Source organism: Ambystoma mexicanum, chromosome 10, assembly GCF_040938575.1.
Source record: "Ambystoma mexicanum isolate Mex_15411 chromosome 10, UKY_AmexF1_1, whole genome shotgun sequence".
In the NCBI taxonomy this organism is placed as follows: domain Eukaryota; kingdom Metazoa; phylum Chordata; class Amphibia; order Caudata; family Ambystomatidae; genus Ambystoma; species Ambystoma mexicanum.
In genome coordinates this window covers 1,498,781,484-1,498,795,456 of record NC_090932.1, presented here as the reverse complement: position 1 = coordinate 1,498,795,456, position 13,973 = coordinate 1,498,781,484, and the positions used below count along the sequence as shown (strand labels likewise).

At 43.5% G+C, this 13,973-nt stretch overlaps 1 protein-coding gene across 3 annotated transcripts in view; it reads right to left on the bottom strand.

The window, feature by feature from the left end:
- The window catches only part of CCDC62 (coiled-coil domain containing 62), a 498,667-nt gene that overhangs the window by 101,715 nt on the left and 382,979 nt on the right, over nt 1-13,973 (bottom strand). For all 3 annotated transcript variants that reach the window (XM_069619632.1, XM_069619633.1, XM_069619634.1), the window contains one exon: nt 6,869-7,006. In XM_069619632.1, coding sequence (XP_069475733.1) covers nt 6,869-7,006 — 138 coding nt within the window. The remainder of the gene's footprint in view (nt 1-6,868; nt 7,007-13,973) is intronic.

Below are 13,973 nucleotides of genomic sequence, written 5' to 3'. Positions count from 1 at the left end.
CCCTTTGAGATGGAAAATATTATTAATCCTGTGTCTGTCAGGTTACGTTTGCCAGCTGGTCTGAAGGTTCATCCAACATTTCACGTAAGTTTACTTAAGACAGTGGTGAAGGGAACAAGATTAAGTGCTTCTCCGCAGGGGATTGTTACAGAGAATGATTCATAAGAATTTGAGGTTAAAACTATTTTGGATTCCAGAAAAAACAGGGGAAGATTGCAGTATCTTATAGACTGGGAAGGTTATGGTCCAGAGGAAAGGTCATGGGAGTTAGCGGAGCATGTAAATGCTCCTGATCTTGTTAAGAGATTTCATCGAAAATCTTTGACTAAACCCGACCCTGTGGTCAGGGCTTGAGAAGGGGGTACTGTCAGGTTCCTTGTTCCTTTTTCTAGATCAGGTTCTCCGTTTCATGCTGTTCTTTTTTGCTGCTTATTGTTTTCTGTTTTATGTGATCCTTAACTATCTTTTAATCAGAGGGAGATATTCCCAATCCAGCATGTAGTGAAGGAAGGAGGGAATGAAGCAGGGAAATGATTGGCTATCAAGATACTGCAAGGTGATTGGAAGACACGGTTACATGGAGGAAGTTACAAGATTCTAAACTGCCTTTCATTGTCCAACCTTCATCAGGAAGGTCCTGTGTTTTACAGTTCTAAGTTAGGGCCTATGTTTTCTGTTAAAATGGTGATCAGGAGATGCTGAAGGAGCAGGATAGAAGCTGGATCTTCGTGGGACAGGTCATGCGGATGATTGGTGGGAGCGCAGCGCTCTAGTTTAACTTAAAGAAGAGAGACTCATTTATTTTCAAAACAACTTTAGTCAAGTCAAGGAACTGTTCATTTTTTGAGCCTTTAAAATATTTATTAGTAGTTTAGGTATTTAGCTAGGTTTTTATGAGACATTAAGTTAAAAACTCGGCGCAGCTTTGAAATTCAAATATTTACAGAAAACTGTATTTTTGGTGTAAATACTAAATGTGACCTGTTAAGAGTTCCGAACATTAACAATTTTCAAGTATTTATATGGGCTACGCGTGAAACAATAAGCAGAGTTTTGTTTAGTTTAACCGCTACTTGTTCGCGCATGCCCAGTAGAGGGCTTCCCAATGAGCATGCGCGTTGCGGTAGTGACCACTGTCATCCATTGCAGTTGCGTATGAAATTGATTTAGAGGATTAGTCTCTTCGCGATCTGTAAGGATTGCTTTGCGTGCCGTCAAACGAGTTAAAGTACTCGCTGCACGCATGTGTTTTTGAGTAGTGTATCATTGCGTGCTGTCGAGTGAATTCAAATACTCGCCGCACCCATGTGTAATTAAATAGTGTTTCTTTTGCATGCACAGACAACATCCAAAACTCTCATGTAAAGACGAGAAGATAAGCAGACATTCTTCTACGCATCTACAGTAGTGACTTGTGTGTTCTAAAATTATATCAGAAAAGGAGTCACATATATTTTTTAAATCTTTACAGAAAACAGAACAATTTGAATTCTAGTGCACATAGTAAATTGAAAATCCAGTCCAATAGGAAAATGAACTCATTGAAGTAAAAGGACAAATAAATAACTTCATAATTTCCTATTAAAAGAAAGAAATGCTTCTTTTCTGGATGAAATAAATGTTATACACTCTTCAGTCAAAGCTAATCAACAAAGGTCATCTCTAGTCACTTCATGAACTATTTGCACTGGATTTATGAATCTAAGTAAACTCAAGCTAATTTGAATTAAAGAAGTTTCCTATGGACATCCATTAATTAAACTTTGAAGAAACTTCTACTCTGGCCTGCCAGCTCTTCAGGGAGTCAAAACAGGTAGTCTAGTTTTCAAGGGGAAAAGTGGGAAACAGAATTTAGGGAAGAAGATAACAATTTGTTTTTATCCTTTGCAGGTACTCAACTACAAGGAGTGTGACCTGTGGCGTTTGTTTTCTCCACTTCCCCTTTTTCTTGGGGTTGTTAAGACTTCTGCTGTTTAATTCAGTAGTTGACTGCACAGCTCTGGGGGACTGTGGAGCTCAGCAGCTTCTGTGGAATAAGATGCAGGACTGGACACATACTCAATGTGGAAATTACAGACCGATATCGCTGTAGAATTATGGATTTGAAGATCTTTACCAAATAGGGGCAAATAGATTGAGGGAATATATAGGCGAGCTGGTAGAAATATCTCAGGTAGGATTTATGTCCGGAAGGTTTGGATATGACATCAGAACGATTTTACATTTATTGGGGGTAAAAAACAGAGAGGGATAATTCAGTAATGGTGTTTTTTGACGCAGATAAGGCCTTTAAAAGGGTTAACTGGAAATTCCTAGAATACACTTAACGAATGATGGGATTTGGCCCCGTCTTCGTAGGAGTCATCAATAGTTTACAATGGAATATATCAGCGATGGTTCAAGTGAATGGGCTGGTATCGGGTTCTTTTCCATTGTCAATGGGTACCAGGCAAGGATGTCCACTGTCCCCATATTTATTTAACCTGGCACTGGAACCATTAGCAGCATATATCGGACAAAGTAGTGATGTACAAGAGATATGAATAGGAGTGGAACAAAAAATATTAGTTTACACTGACGATATGGCAGTGTTAATATCGAATCCAGAAGAATGTAGTCCAAAACTGAAATCGATGTTTGAAGAAGTGGGGGAGCTGCCAGGACACAAGATCAACTCGAGTAAGACCAACATTTTTCCAGTGAAAGTGGATTGTGATAAGGATGTGCTAGCATCATGGAATTGTAGATCAACATCTGGAGTGAAATATTTGGGAGTATAGAATATTAGGGATTTAAAGAAAATAGTACAATTTAATATTGATATGGTAATCAGGAACATTCTAATAATCATTAGAAAGTGGGAAAGGCTAATTTTATCAATATGGGCAAAAATAAACATAATAAAGATGGTTTTATTACCGAAAGTGTTCTATGTTTTACACAGTCTCTCCCCTACTGGTACCAAAACAAAAGCTCGAGGAAGGTTGATGTAGTTTTTCAAATTTTACTATGGGGGTAGGTAAACATGCAAGAATACCAAAATGCATCTCGCTGCATAGCGTGAAAGAAGGGGAATTTTGATACCCAAATCTCAAAGTATCATGAAGTTGTGAGAAACATGAAGATGTCTCCCTAGTTAGTCCCCAGGGATCGGTCATCCAGGTGGCCAGGACACCCCCATCGCTAATGGATCCAGTTCCTAGCGGTGGACCAATGAGGGAGGATCACCTGGATGGGGGGGTCCTCGGGGAGTGGGAGACCGACGGGTGAGACGTGGTATCTCACTTTAACACCTTTTCCCAATCCTCTCACGGAGCACATTCCAAACCACTGCCCCCCCTATTTCACCACAAACAATTTTCACCCAACACAACGTACAACGGACTAACACTACAGCCGTTTACATGACATGTCGCAATACAAGGGTGAGGCAAAGACAGGCAATTGATCAGAATCACACACATGTGACGACCCTTTCCCTTCCCCACAGGGATGAAAGGTGGAGCCAGAGAGCACAGTATGAAAAAGGCGAACACAGCAGACAGCACAGTGAGACAGCTAATATGCAGCAGTTCAAAAGAAGGAGAAAGACGGCGGGAAGCGGGAGGGCGACGAGGAGAGAAGTGACCTTGCCCTTTTCATCCCAAGCCCTTAGTATAGGCCCTTTTCTTTGACTTGACGCCACTAGGACTGCCTTATTTTATTTGATGGTCGACACCTGTCCCCATCTTAGATTTAGGTTTAGATCAGGTGTTTTTCCAAAACGCATATCACTTTCACTGTTCAATAAACAACCTTGAACTGTGATCACTTTTGTCTTTCTTACTTGTTGTCAGCATGAGTTCTTCACAAAGGGTTCCTCCTAAAGAAGGCAACACATTATTTTGACAATGAAGAGTTGGAACATCCAAATTGGTTGAAATTGGAGAAGGGTGACTGTAGGCCATATTCCATAGATAACTTAAACACAATGAAGAGATTGCCTGGGAGAAATATGAGAATACCCACAATGGTAGCTACAAAAGCGGCTTTGGTAACCTGGTTTAAGGAGAATGACCAAACAATATGGTTCACCTACAATGTATCACTTTAGCATAATCCAGCAATAAAAAAAAAAATAAAAAAATAAAAATAGAAATCTTCACTGGATAAACTGGATTAATCGGGGTATCCTGAAAATTCGGGATTCTGTAAGAGAGAGCAGGGTGTTGGAATTTGAAAAATTGTGAATGCGGTTTTGTCTACACAGAAATGAGTTGAGCCATTCTAAAGCACCAAAGGCATTGCTGACTGATAGAATAAGTATGCTGGATAATGAACTAGAGTCAAGGCCTGGGATCTGTAACTTGTTTGACAGAACTGAGCATAGTGTGTCCACCTAGATCAATATAATGCCCATGGAATCTGTTCATTTAGATTTGTGGACATAATTAAGGGAAAAATGGTCAGTAGATATTGGTTTGCAGATCTCGGAGAAGGTTTGGGATGATCTGCTCAAAGTTGCTACAAGGACTAAGATGGATGCAGGAATGAGACTAATTCGACAGAAAGTGGTGGGGCGGTTGTATTGGACCCCGATGAGAACATTTAAGTTAAAGTTACTTGATGAAGACTTATGTTGGGGTGTAGAATAGAGAGGGGCACTTTATTTCATCTACTATGGAGTTGTTCATGAGTATGCACTTATTGGAGGGAGATAATGGCTAGAATAGATATTTTAGGAATTACTTTCCCGAGAAGAAAGGAACATGTGATTCTGTAGCTGCATGAATGAAGGTGCTCAATTGCGCAATAGTTTGATGACTGGATTGATAAGGCTTTGATGGTTGGTATGAAATTAATTCTAAAAGTCTGGAAAACTAGGAAAAAAATACTCTGAACGACTGGCTAGTAGAAATTATAATGTTAACTAAATATGAAAAAGTAATGATGGTGAATAAGGTACGTGAAGATCTATATCTATTGTTATGGAGTCCACTCAACTTATATGAGTGAGTGTTTTCCCTTTTTATTGGTTTTGTTTAGTGTTGTGTTTAGTGTTGTAGTTGTGCGTTTAGGTTTTGTCCACTATCTGTATACTTATCAATTAGAACATGTTGAAAGATGCGATTGTCATATTTAGTGCTCTTAAATTGTTAAATCAGATTAAATTGTGAAATATGCCATTATTTATTTGATGCTTAAGCAAATTTGGGTTTGTACAAGTGAAACTGTTGTAAAGTGTGTAGTAGATGTTTATATGAAAAGAATAAAAATTTCAACAACAAAAAAAGAATTGTAGATAGCTTGCACGCCATGAACCTAAAGCAGACATATTGCCTCCAGCGTCTGCTTGTTTGAAAGGGCAGGTTTAAAAGCCAGTGATGCATTCCTATTGCGCAACTGCAACTTTCATCTATCCACCGACTATTTGACCTTGGGTCTCTGTGTTTGCATGGAATACGCAACACATTCAGAAGTTCGTTTCACTTTGATGAGATCATAGAAACGTCCACTCACTTGTATTGAATCCTATACAACTGCAAATGTATAAGAACCTATTAGACACTGCAGGAGTTGGCTTACTCTTTCTGTACAGGGTTCGCTCTGTTTGTTTTGAGTCAATCTACTGCAGTGCTGTGGAGTAAAAGATTCTCCTCACTTGATATGCAATTAGCAAGCTTGGTATCCGACCGAAGCAGGATCAGCCTCGGCTGGCTTGTGGATGTGAGACTGCCAGGGACATACCAAGCTTAGTGATTGCTGCACATGGATTGCGTTTACAAGTTTTAATTTAATTTTATAATGGCTAGCTGGAGAGACCCACTAGTTGAATGGTTGGAGCCTGGGCAGGGGCAGGATGCAGGGTTCAGTAAGTTCAACAAAGATTTTACGATTTAAAAATGTTGGCCATGATAAAAAATATATATTAACATGATGTCTACCATCCACAAACAAATCAAGGGTGATTCTGCTTAGCTTCACAGGGCAGGATCATCAAATGATTAGTCCTACCATGAACTTTCATAGAACACTAACCCTTGAGCACGCTAAAGCTTTTTATTTGCATAATACCGAATGAAAAATTAACAGAAAATGAACAGTGACCGATCTCCAACGCCATCACCAGCTCTCCACAAATTACATAGCCCTTGCTCTAAACCAACCCCCTGCTGTGATACTAACCTTACTCTAACTGCAACTCTAACACTTACCCTAATGCTTACTTTACGTTACCCTAACTGCTATCCTACGCCAGCATTACCAGCCCTTTTCAACCTACGTATCCCTTTCTTTAACACTTACCCAAACCTATACCCAAACACTTACCCTGACACTTAATCTACCCTAACTGCTAGGCAACTCCAGAAATATTTACTCCAACTCTAACCCCTATCATTACCCTAGGGGCTAGTTTTTTACCATGGGATTTTGAATCTCGAAACGTATTGTGTCATACCAATATTAAATGCATTTAAACCAATTTCCGAATTATCTTGTGCTGGATATTTTCTTAAAAGCCTGGGTGAAAACTTTAAATGTGTTTTTTCCACTTCAATTGCAATGAAAACAATCCACTGCGACCAAATTAACGTTCTGGCTGCAATTTGTTGAAAAATAAAGTTACAATTCATGAGAAGATTTTTATTTTGCACAGCCCTAATATAAATTACAGGCCTTTACAATGTGCCATCGATTATGTGGCCTACATAGTTCTCCAAATACCAATTTGGCAAGTGCATACAAATGCAATCCCATAATTGCATTGAAGCAGAGTTTATCTCGAGTCTATTGCAGGTGAAATATCAATATCACAAACCTAACCAAAAGAAAAAGTAGCAAAGTATTCATCAAAAACCCTGTGGCATGTGTATTGCACATTACGTACCACGTGGCTTTCATTGCTGCTGCTGTTGGAACTGCAACAAGAACCACTGGGGAGCGAGGCGCTTAGCTCCAGATCTGCAACCATCTGTCGCGATTCCGCCAGCAAGCGCTGCAACTTGCCAGTCGATGAGCTGGGATCCTAGAGTGAGAATTTAGAGAACATCAGTTTCCATTTGCTACTTGACAGGGGGTACTACTGGCAAAATGTTGAAAGTCTCTCAAGTTCTTGTTCTAGTGCTTACTCAACAAGGCTTTTTCTTAGAAAATCACCCAGGTGAAACCTGCTCAGATGTAGTCCAGTAGCACGACTGCTTGCGTCAATACAAAATACCCAAGATTGCGTTGAATGCCTCTTAGCGGTCATGCTGTTATGATCGGCTTCATACCCGCTCTAAGAAACAACTCTATAGACAAACCTTATTGAACAGTCAGCACGATTTGAAGTTGCCCATGCAAATGTGGCAACTCCCTGGTGATGGCTCACGCTGGCACGCTTTTTCCCTCTTTATTTTTCATTGTTTTTTTTTTAATAAGGCACCTTCTTGCATAAAAAACGACTTCAACGCTTACAAAATAATGAGCAAGCAAAGAATAAATTGGAGAGCAAAGTGGTTATCAGAGTGGATCATGAAGGGGTCGTGCCATGTGTAGTCAGGTGGGCAGCTGAAGCCTTAAAGGTATAGCAGGGTAGTAAAATACACAAAGATGATACAGTGAGAGAGAGAGAACACTGCCGCCATCTGATTAAAGGCAAGTTAACTCAGACTACAAAGAGGTTTGGCGGTCGAGATTCTGGTGCTTAAGTAAGAAGCTGGCAGCAGCTAAAACTATGAACGAAGAAACTCCAGTATGGATTCGCTGGTAGGGGGACAATCTGAACTGAATGGCATCAGACTTACGGTGGTAAGGCTTTGTTCACGAGCCAGCAACTCCCTTGTCGATCTCTGGTAGTTCTTTCCAAGTCTGAAGCTTTTGGGGATGTTGTTCCAAAAGGTGTGGGCATGGTCAATGCCCTGCCTCCAGGACAGCCATAGGATTTGCGGGGCCCTGGGCAGCAAAAGATGCATGTGCCCCTCCCCCACTTATCTGCCTAAATAGTGACATCAGTGATACTACAGGATATGATATGGCATTTATAACGCATCACATTTATATTTACATCACAGAAGGAGTCTTTAATACGCAATGGGTATCATGGGAAGTTAAATTAAAACACTTTGCCATGAGTAAGGCAAAAGACAAATACACTGATGCCAATATATGAAATGCTACTATTAATAATATTTACCTATGTGGCGATATTAAAAGCAAGGCTTTTTTAAGTAGCCTATAGAGACTTTAATTTTGCCATATAAAGCATAGTGAGATAAAAGCATTTGCTGGGAGCGCACACTTTGGTTATGCGGTGATTGGAAAAGGTCTTCAATTCAGGCCCTTTGACACATCTCTTCCCAGATGTGATTGGTAGAGATATCATTTGCAAAAGGTCTTTTTGAAACTTTTATTTGAAAACACCATCTAACTGTGGAAGGCAATTAAAAAATATGGGGGATTGTGTTTTGCTAAGTGAACTGCTGTTTTTGCAGAACTTTCACCATTGTTTCTATTTGTATTGTGTATATACTTGGCCATATTGTCCAAACTACCAATATGCTTTTATTTCAGAAGCTACAGATCAGGATTATTTTGGCTGTCAAAAGAAATAACCTCCAAGCAGGTTCCAAGGATGCCAATTAAGGGCAGGGATTTGGCCTGGGGCAGACTGGGCAGGTTGAGTATACTGCAGGATGGCCTTCTAGTGCAATGGAATCCATTTCCCTGGAAGGTGTTAAGGCAGTGAGTAAGCAATTTTGCAGGTCTGAAAATGTTAACAAAATGAACAGGGCTCAAGTCCTAAAAAAAAAGTAGGGGCTCAATGATATATGTTAGGAAAGATTTCGTAATTGTAGGTAATTTTCCTTCCATGTGGCAACCCCTAAACTTGTTGCTGTTGTTTTTCACCTTGTTCTCGACTTTGCCAGAGAAGTGCAGCCTTCTGCCGCACTCCTCTGGGCTTTCGCTCCTTTCTTACGGGGAAACTGACATGCCCTTAAGACTGTCAGTACCGGGGAACGCTGTTTCCCATAGTTTCTTTTATCATGTTGCGGCTTTCGTGCAACATGACACAAGAGGGCACTGTAAGCTAAGTTACAGCTCTCTTGGGTCTCTAGCCTTCTACAGGCCCTAGATACTCGTTTAGGATTGTATCTGATCGGTGCAAGTGAGTCAGGGACGGGAATGGTGGCAGCGATCGTTTCTTGTGTTTTGAGCTCCTTTTGGCGTTCGAAGCGCGTTTCTCGCGCTTAACCCAAAATGGGGGCCTGGCTCCCAAAATGGCCAGACCACGAGGCTCCTTTGTCCTGTCCGCTGACCGTCTTGCTCCCTTCACCTTCCCCAGGTCGAGCCAACCCCGGGCCTTCCTTATTTGGGCATGTACTTTCCCGCGAAACACAGATGCTTTCGCGGGCTTCTACATGTCTTGTGTGTGCCTCCAGGATGTGGGCTGGGATGTCTGGTCCCAATACACATCCTGGGTGCCAGAGAGTCTAGGGTGGTGTGAATGCCTGGGACCACCGTGGTTCGTGATTGGTCCACGAATGGTGTGAGTGTTGATGAGCGGATCTCCCATTGGGTGCCATCCGTTTTGGCGCAAAGGGAACCGTGGATAAGAGGGGGCTGGAAACACCACTACCATGTCGATCTCCTGAGTTCTCACGAACGAAGGAATACAGGAGCCAAGTATCCTGCAACCAAGAGGCTGGACCGAGGAATCGCTGGTGACCCGCTGAAGGACTTCTCCTCTGCACTGCTGTCGCCTTGTGAAACCCTTTTCACCTTTGATCGAACCAGAAGGCCTGTACTGGTACTTCGACCCTTGGAATAGCGGGAACAGCTATTCTCGGCATCTTCACCATCTCCTGCCAGTAAGCCTTCGGAATCGTCTCTGGGCCATCCAGCTGACTGACCAGCTTATACGGGAGTCTTGCTCTGTAACCGCCGCCAGGTTGTGTAGTATTTCGAGTCCTTGTCACTCTCACACGCTTCGTACACTTGGCGTTCCCAGGTCTGAAGTGAGTAGTGTACATTTGGCTCAGATACACACGGCTGCTCCGTTGCCCTGCTGTGGTAACAAACTGTGCGGGTTTCTTCGATTGGGACGTCTTTTTACTCAACACGACGACGAGGCGTTCCCTGCTCTTCTGAACCTGCCAGCTGCTGAAACTGACGCAGAGAAGCCTGGGTCTGCTTGCATCGGGGACCGGTGAGTAGCATAGCTAGGATCTGGTCGCCCTCCTGCAGGAGCCCATTGCTTTTCCCCGCTGTGTCAAACAGCACCCTTTTCCGTACTCGCGCTCTGCTTCTGCCCACTGTGGAGGCTGCGCTTGAGTCGCAGAACTTGTTCTTCTTCTTTTGTGCACTAAACTGAACTGCCTGATTTCCCTCGAAGAGCTTCTCCTTTTGCCCGTTGGCACCAGCGCGTGCAGGTACTTTTGAGCACAAGGCTCCACTCTTCGCAGGGCTCGGACTTCCATCTAGTTAGGTGCCTCTGAAGGCGAACTGGGTCTAAGCATTATTGCGCACTGCCCGTTTTCCCTCCCTTTTAGGTGGACTACACATTTCGTGCATATAACGCTTGAGACTTGTTGTATTTGTATATATATTGTGTTGATATGGTATGTGTTGGTTTACTATCGTTATATTGTGATTTTCTCGCTACGGTCATTGTTTTAAAGGCCTTGAAATAAATGTGTATATATTTTTAATATAACAACTGTTTGGAGTAGTTTGTAAGTGTTCTTGCTTTGTGTGCTCATTGCGGGCTTTCAGTCACCCTCACCCCTCTTGAGACCTAGTCTTGACCGCCGCAATCGCTACCTTGATTGGTCTGGCTCGTCCAGATGTTACCCTGTTCCAAGTAATTAGGTTGGCCTTCTGAACTTCTGCGCCACCAGGACAGAGTTCAGAAATCCGTCTTAACAAATTGGTGGCAGCAGTGGGATACAACTGAAGGTATCCAGTGTTGCGCACGAACTAAGGTATTTCAGGTTATTCCAACCAGGACACGTAGTGAATTGTTGTAGTATAACTTTAAAAATGCCATAGTCCTATCTAACAGTATGGAAACAAATACCTTGTTAACTTTAAATGCTTCCAAATCAGAAACATTGAAAAAGATGCGTGCGGAGAGAGGTGTTTCCTCTCAAGGCACGAAATTGGAAATGATCCAAAGAATCGTGGCGTGGCAAGAAGCGCAGCTTGAAGCTATAACGTCTGAGGACAGTTAGGAAGGAGGTGGGGCTGCTCTCACTGGTAGAACCGACGGTTCTGCCGCTGCACTGATCCATCGAGACCACGAGGACAGGGAGGACGAGATGTCTAATGTTTCCTCTGCCAGTGCTGATGGGGAGGCTATGCTTGAATTCAAGAAGCAAGAGCTGCGGTTTAGGCAGCAGGAGCTTGGATTCAGCATAGCCAAACTAAAAATCGAACAGGCAGAAAAACAAAAAGACAGGGATCACCAGTTGGAACTGGCCAAGCTTCAGGTTGCAAATGGGTCCAAGGGTCCTGGACATGGGTCTGGGGCCTCCTCTCATCCACGGTTTCCGAAAGATCTGCTCAGTGTGTATGAGGAAAGGAATGACATTATGGACTGGCTGAATGCGTTTGAGTATGCATGCGAAGTTCAACAAGTTGACAATGCTGATAAGATTGCCTGGTTACTCAGCAGACTGCCCCATTCTGGCTGTAGTGCCATTATGGAAATGTCGAAGGCTGAGCGAGCTGATTTCGCAATGTTAAAGCAAACTCTCATTTTAAAGTTTGGGAAGACTCCGGCCCAATATTTGAAACGTTTGAGAGTATAAGAAAAAGGAAGGTGGTACTTGGGTATCTTCTGTCACTGAGTCCTTGAAAAACTTAACTGGCTGGGTCGAAGGTAATAAGGTTTCTACCTTCGAAGGCATGATAAATCTTGTCATGCTGGAACACATTTTTGCATCTTCTTCCCCAGAGCTTAAGCAGCATTTGGCCGATTCGAAGGAGATAGATCCTAAGAAGCTGGCCATTGCAGCCGGCTTATGGGTGTCACATCGAGTGTCCCATAAGGACAAAACTCATCCTGGTAAGCAGGAGGAAGGGAAAAATTCCAAAGATAAGTAGGGTGGAGAATCTGATAAATCTTCTTCTCATAAGGGCCACAAAAAGAAAAATAAGAGTAAGACACAAGAGAACTCACAGGGTAGTGGAGGTCAGCCTCCGAAACAGAACTCTGGTTACAATAAGCCTCCCTATGTAAACAGACCCAATGGATCTTGTTTTGCTTGTGGAGCAACTAACCACGTGAAGGGGGATCCCCGGTGTAAGGTTAGACCTTTGGGGGTCCACTCCGCTAATCTGGCCTTCTCCTCCTACGAGGAAGAAGAGATTACAAGAGCATCCTTCTCCTCAGACTCATTTCCCAGCGGGATAGAGGCTGAGGTAGTTTTAGTGTCCCTGGGTTCCTGGGAGCCTAAAGTCGCAGAGGCTTATGCTAGGATTCCGGATAATACCAAGCACTACTTTAAAGACAGTGTGCTGATCAATGGAGTACATACTCCAGCTCTTAGGGATAGTGGGTGCAGTCGCACTGTAGTGGATTCTACCTTGGTAGACTCAGAGAAAGTTGCCAGAGCTACTCTGATGCCCACTAAGTTGGCTGACGGCCCACTCCGTATGTTCCCAGTAATACCTGTAAATCTTACTTTAAAATGGTACAGCAGTCAGGATTCCAGTGAGCATTCAGAGAAACGTCCCGGGAAAGGTCTTGTTAGGTAATGATCTCAGAGCTTTAGGGCTTGTAGGAGACACTGCCGAAAGACCCTACACACGGTCTCAAGCACGGGCAGCATTGGCCAAGACCAATACGCCGCCCCAGCCGAAGGGGAAACCCAAGGCGAAAGGAGTCGACAAGTCAACACGAGGGAAAGAGAATATTCCCCCAAGCTCGCCTACTACTGCGGTGGAGGAAGTTGGTCAATCGCCCGGGCCCGACGAGGAGGTGGCGATGCCTGAAGTATTTGACCCCAACATCATCCTGAACTAAAAGACTTGTTAGTTGAAGGAGGTCCTGATAGGGACGAATTCAGTAAAGGCCAACGTGAGTGCCCATCTCTGGAAGGCCTAAGGAGACAGGCCTGCTCCCAGCTTGAGGGTGAACCTCCTGGGACGCATAGGATTTATTGGGAAGGTGGACTCCTGTATAGTGAGCCCACAGAGTCTACAGAAGGAGACCAAAGGAGGTTGGTGGTTTCCCTTGCTGTTAGGCCCTTCCTCCTGCAGTTGGCGCATGAAGTTCCCCTTGCTGGTCACCTTGGTATGAAGAGGACCAAGCAAAGGTTATCAATGCACTTCTACTGGCCCAAGATGGGGGTGCAAGTAGAAAGTCACTGCAAGAGTTGTGCCTCCTGCCAGTTGTCTGGTAAGGTTGGCGCGACAATCCAAGCTCCGTTGGTACCTCTCCCAGTTGTGGGGGTACCATTTGAAAGGGTAGGGATCGACATCGTTGGTCCCCTTGACCCGCAAACATCCTCGGGCAATAGGTTTATCCTGGTGCTGGTCGACCATGCAACCAGATATCCTGAGGCCATCCCATTGAAAACTGTAACTGCCAAGTCAGTTGCAAAAGCTTTACTTGGCATATTTACTAGGGTTGGCTTCCCTAAAGAAGTTGTGACGGATCGTGGCAGCAACTTTATGTCGAAGTATATGCAGGCTATGTGGAAAGAATGCGGGGTCAGCTACAAGTTCTCTTCTGCATACCACCCCCAGACCAATGCTCTGGTGGAACGTTTCAACAGAACGTTAAAGAGCATGATTGGGGCTCTGGAGGAACCTCAGAGAAGAAAATGGGATCTTCTTTTACCATGCTTACTGTTTGCCTACCGAGAGGTACCACAGGAGGGTGTTGGCTTCAGCCCCTTCAAACTTCTGTTCGGTCATCCCGTACAGGGACCCTTAGCTATCGTCAAAGAGGGATGGGAGATGCCCACTCCCCCTGTTACTACCAACGTAGTTGATTATGTGCTAGG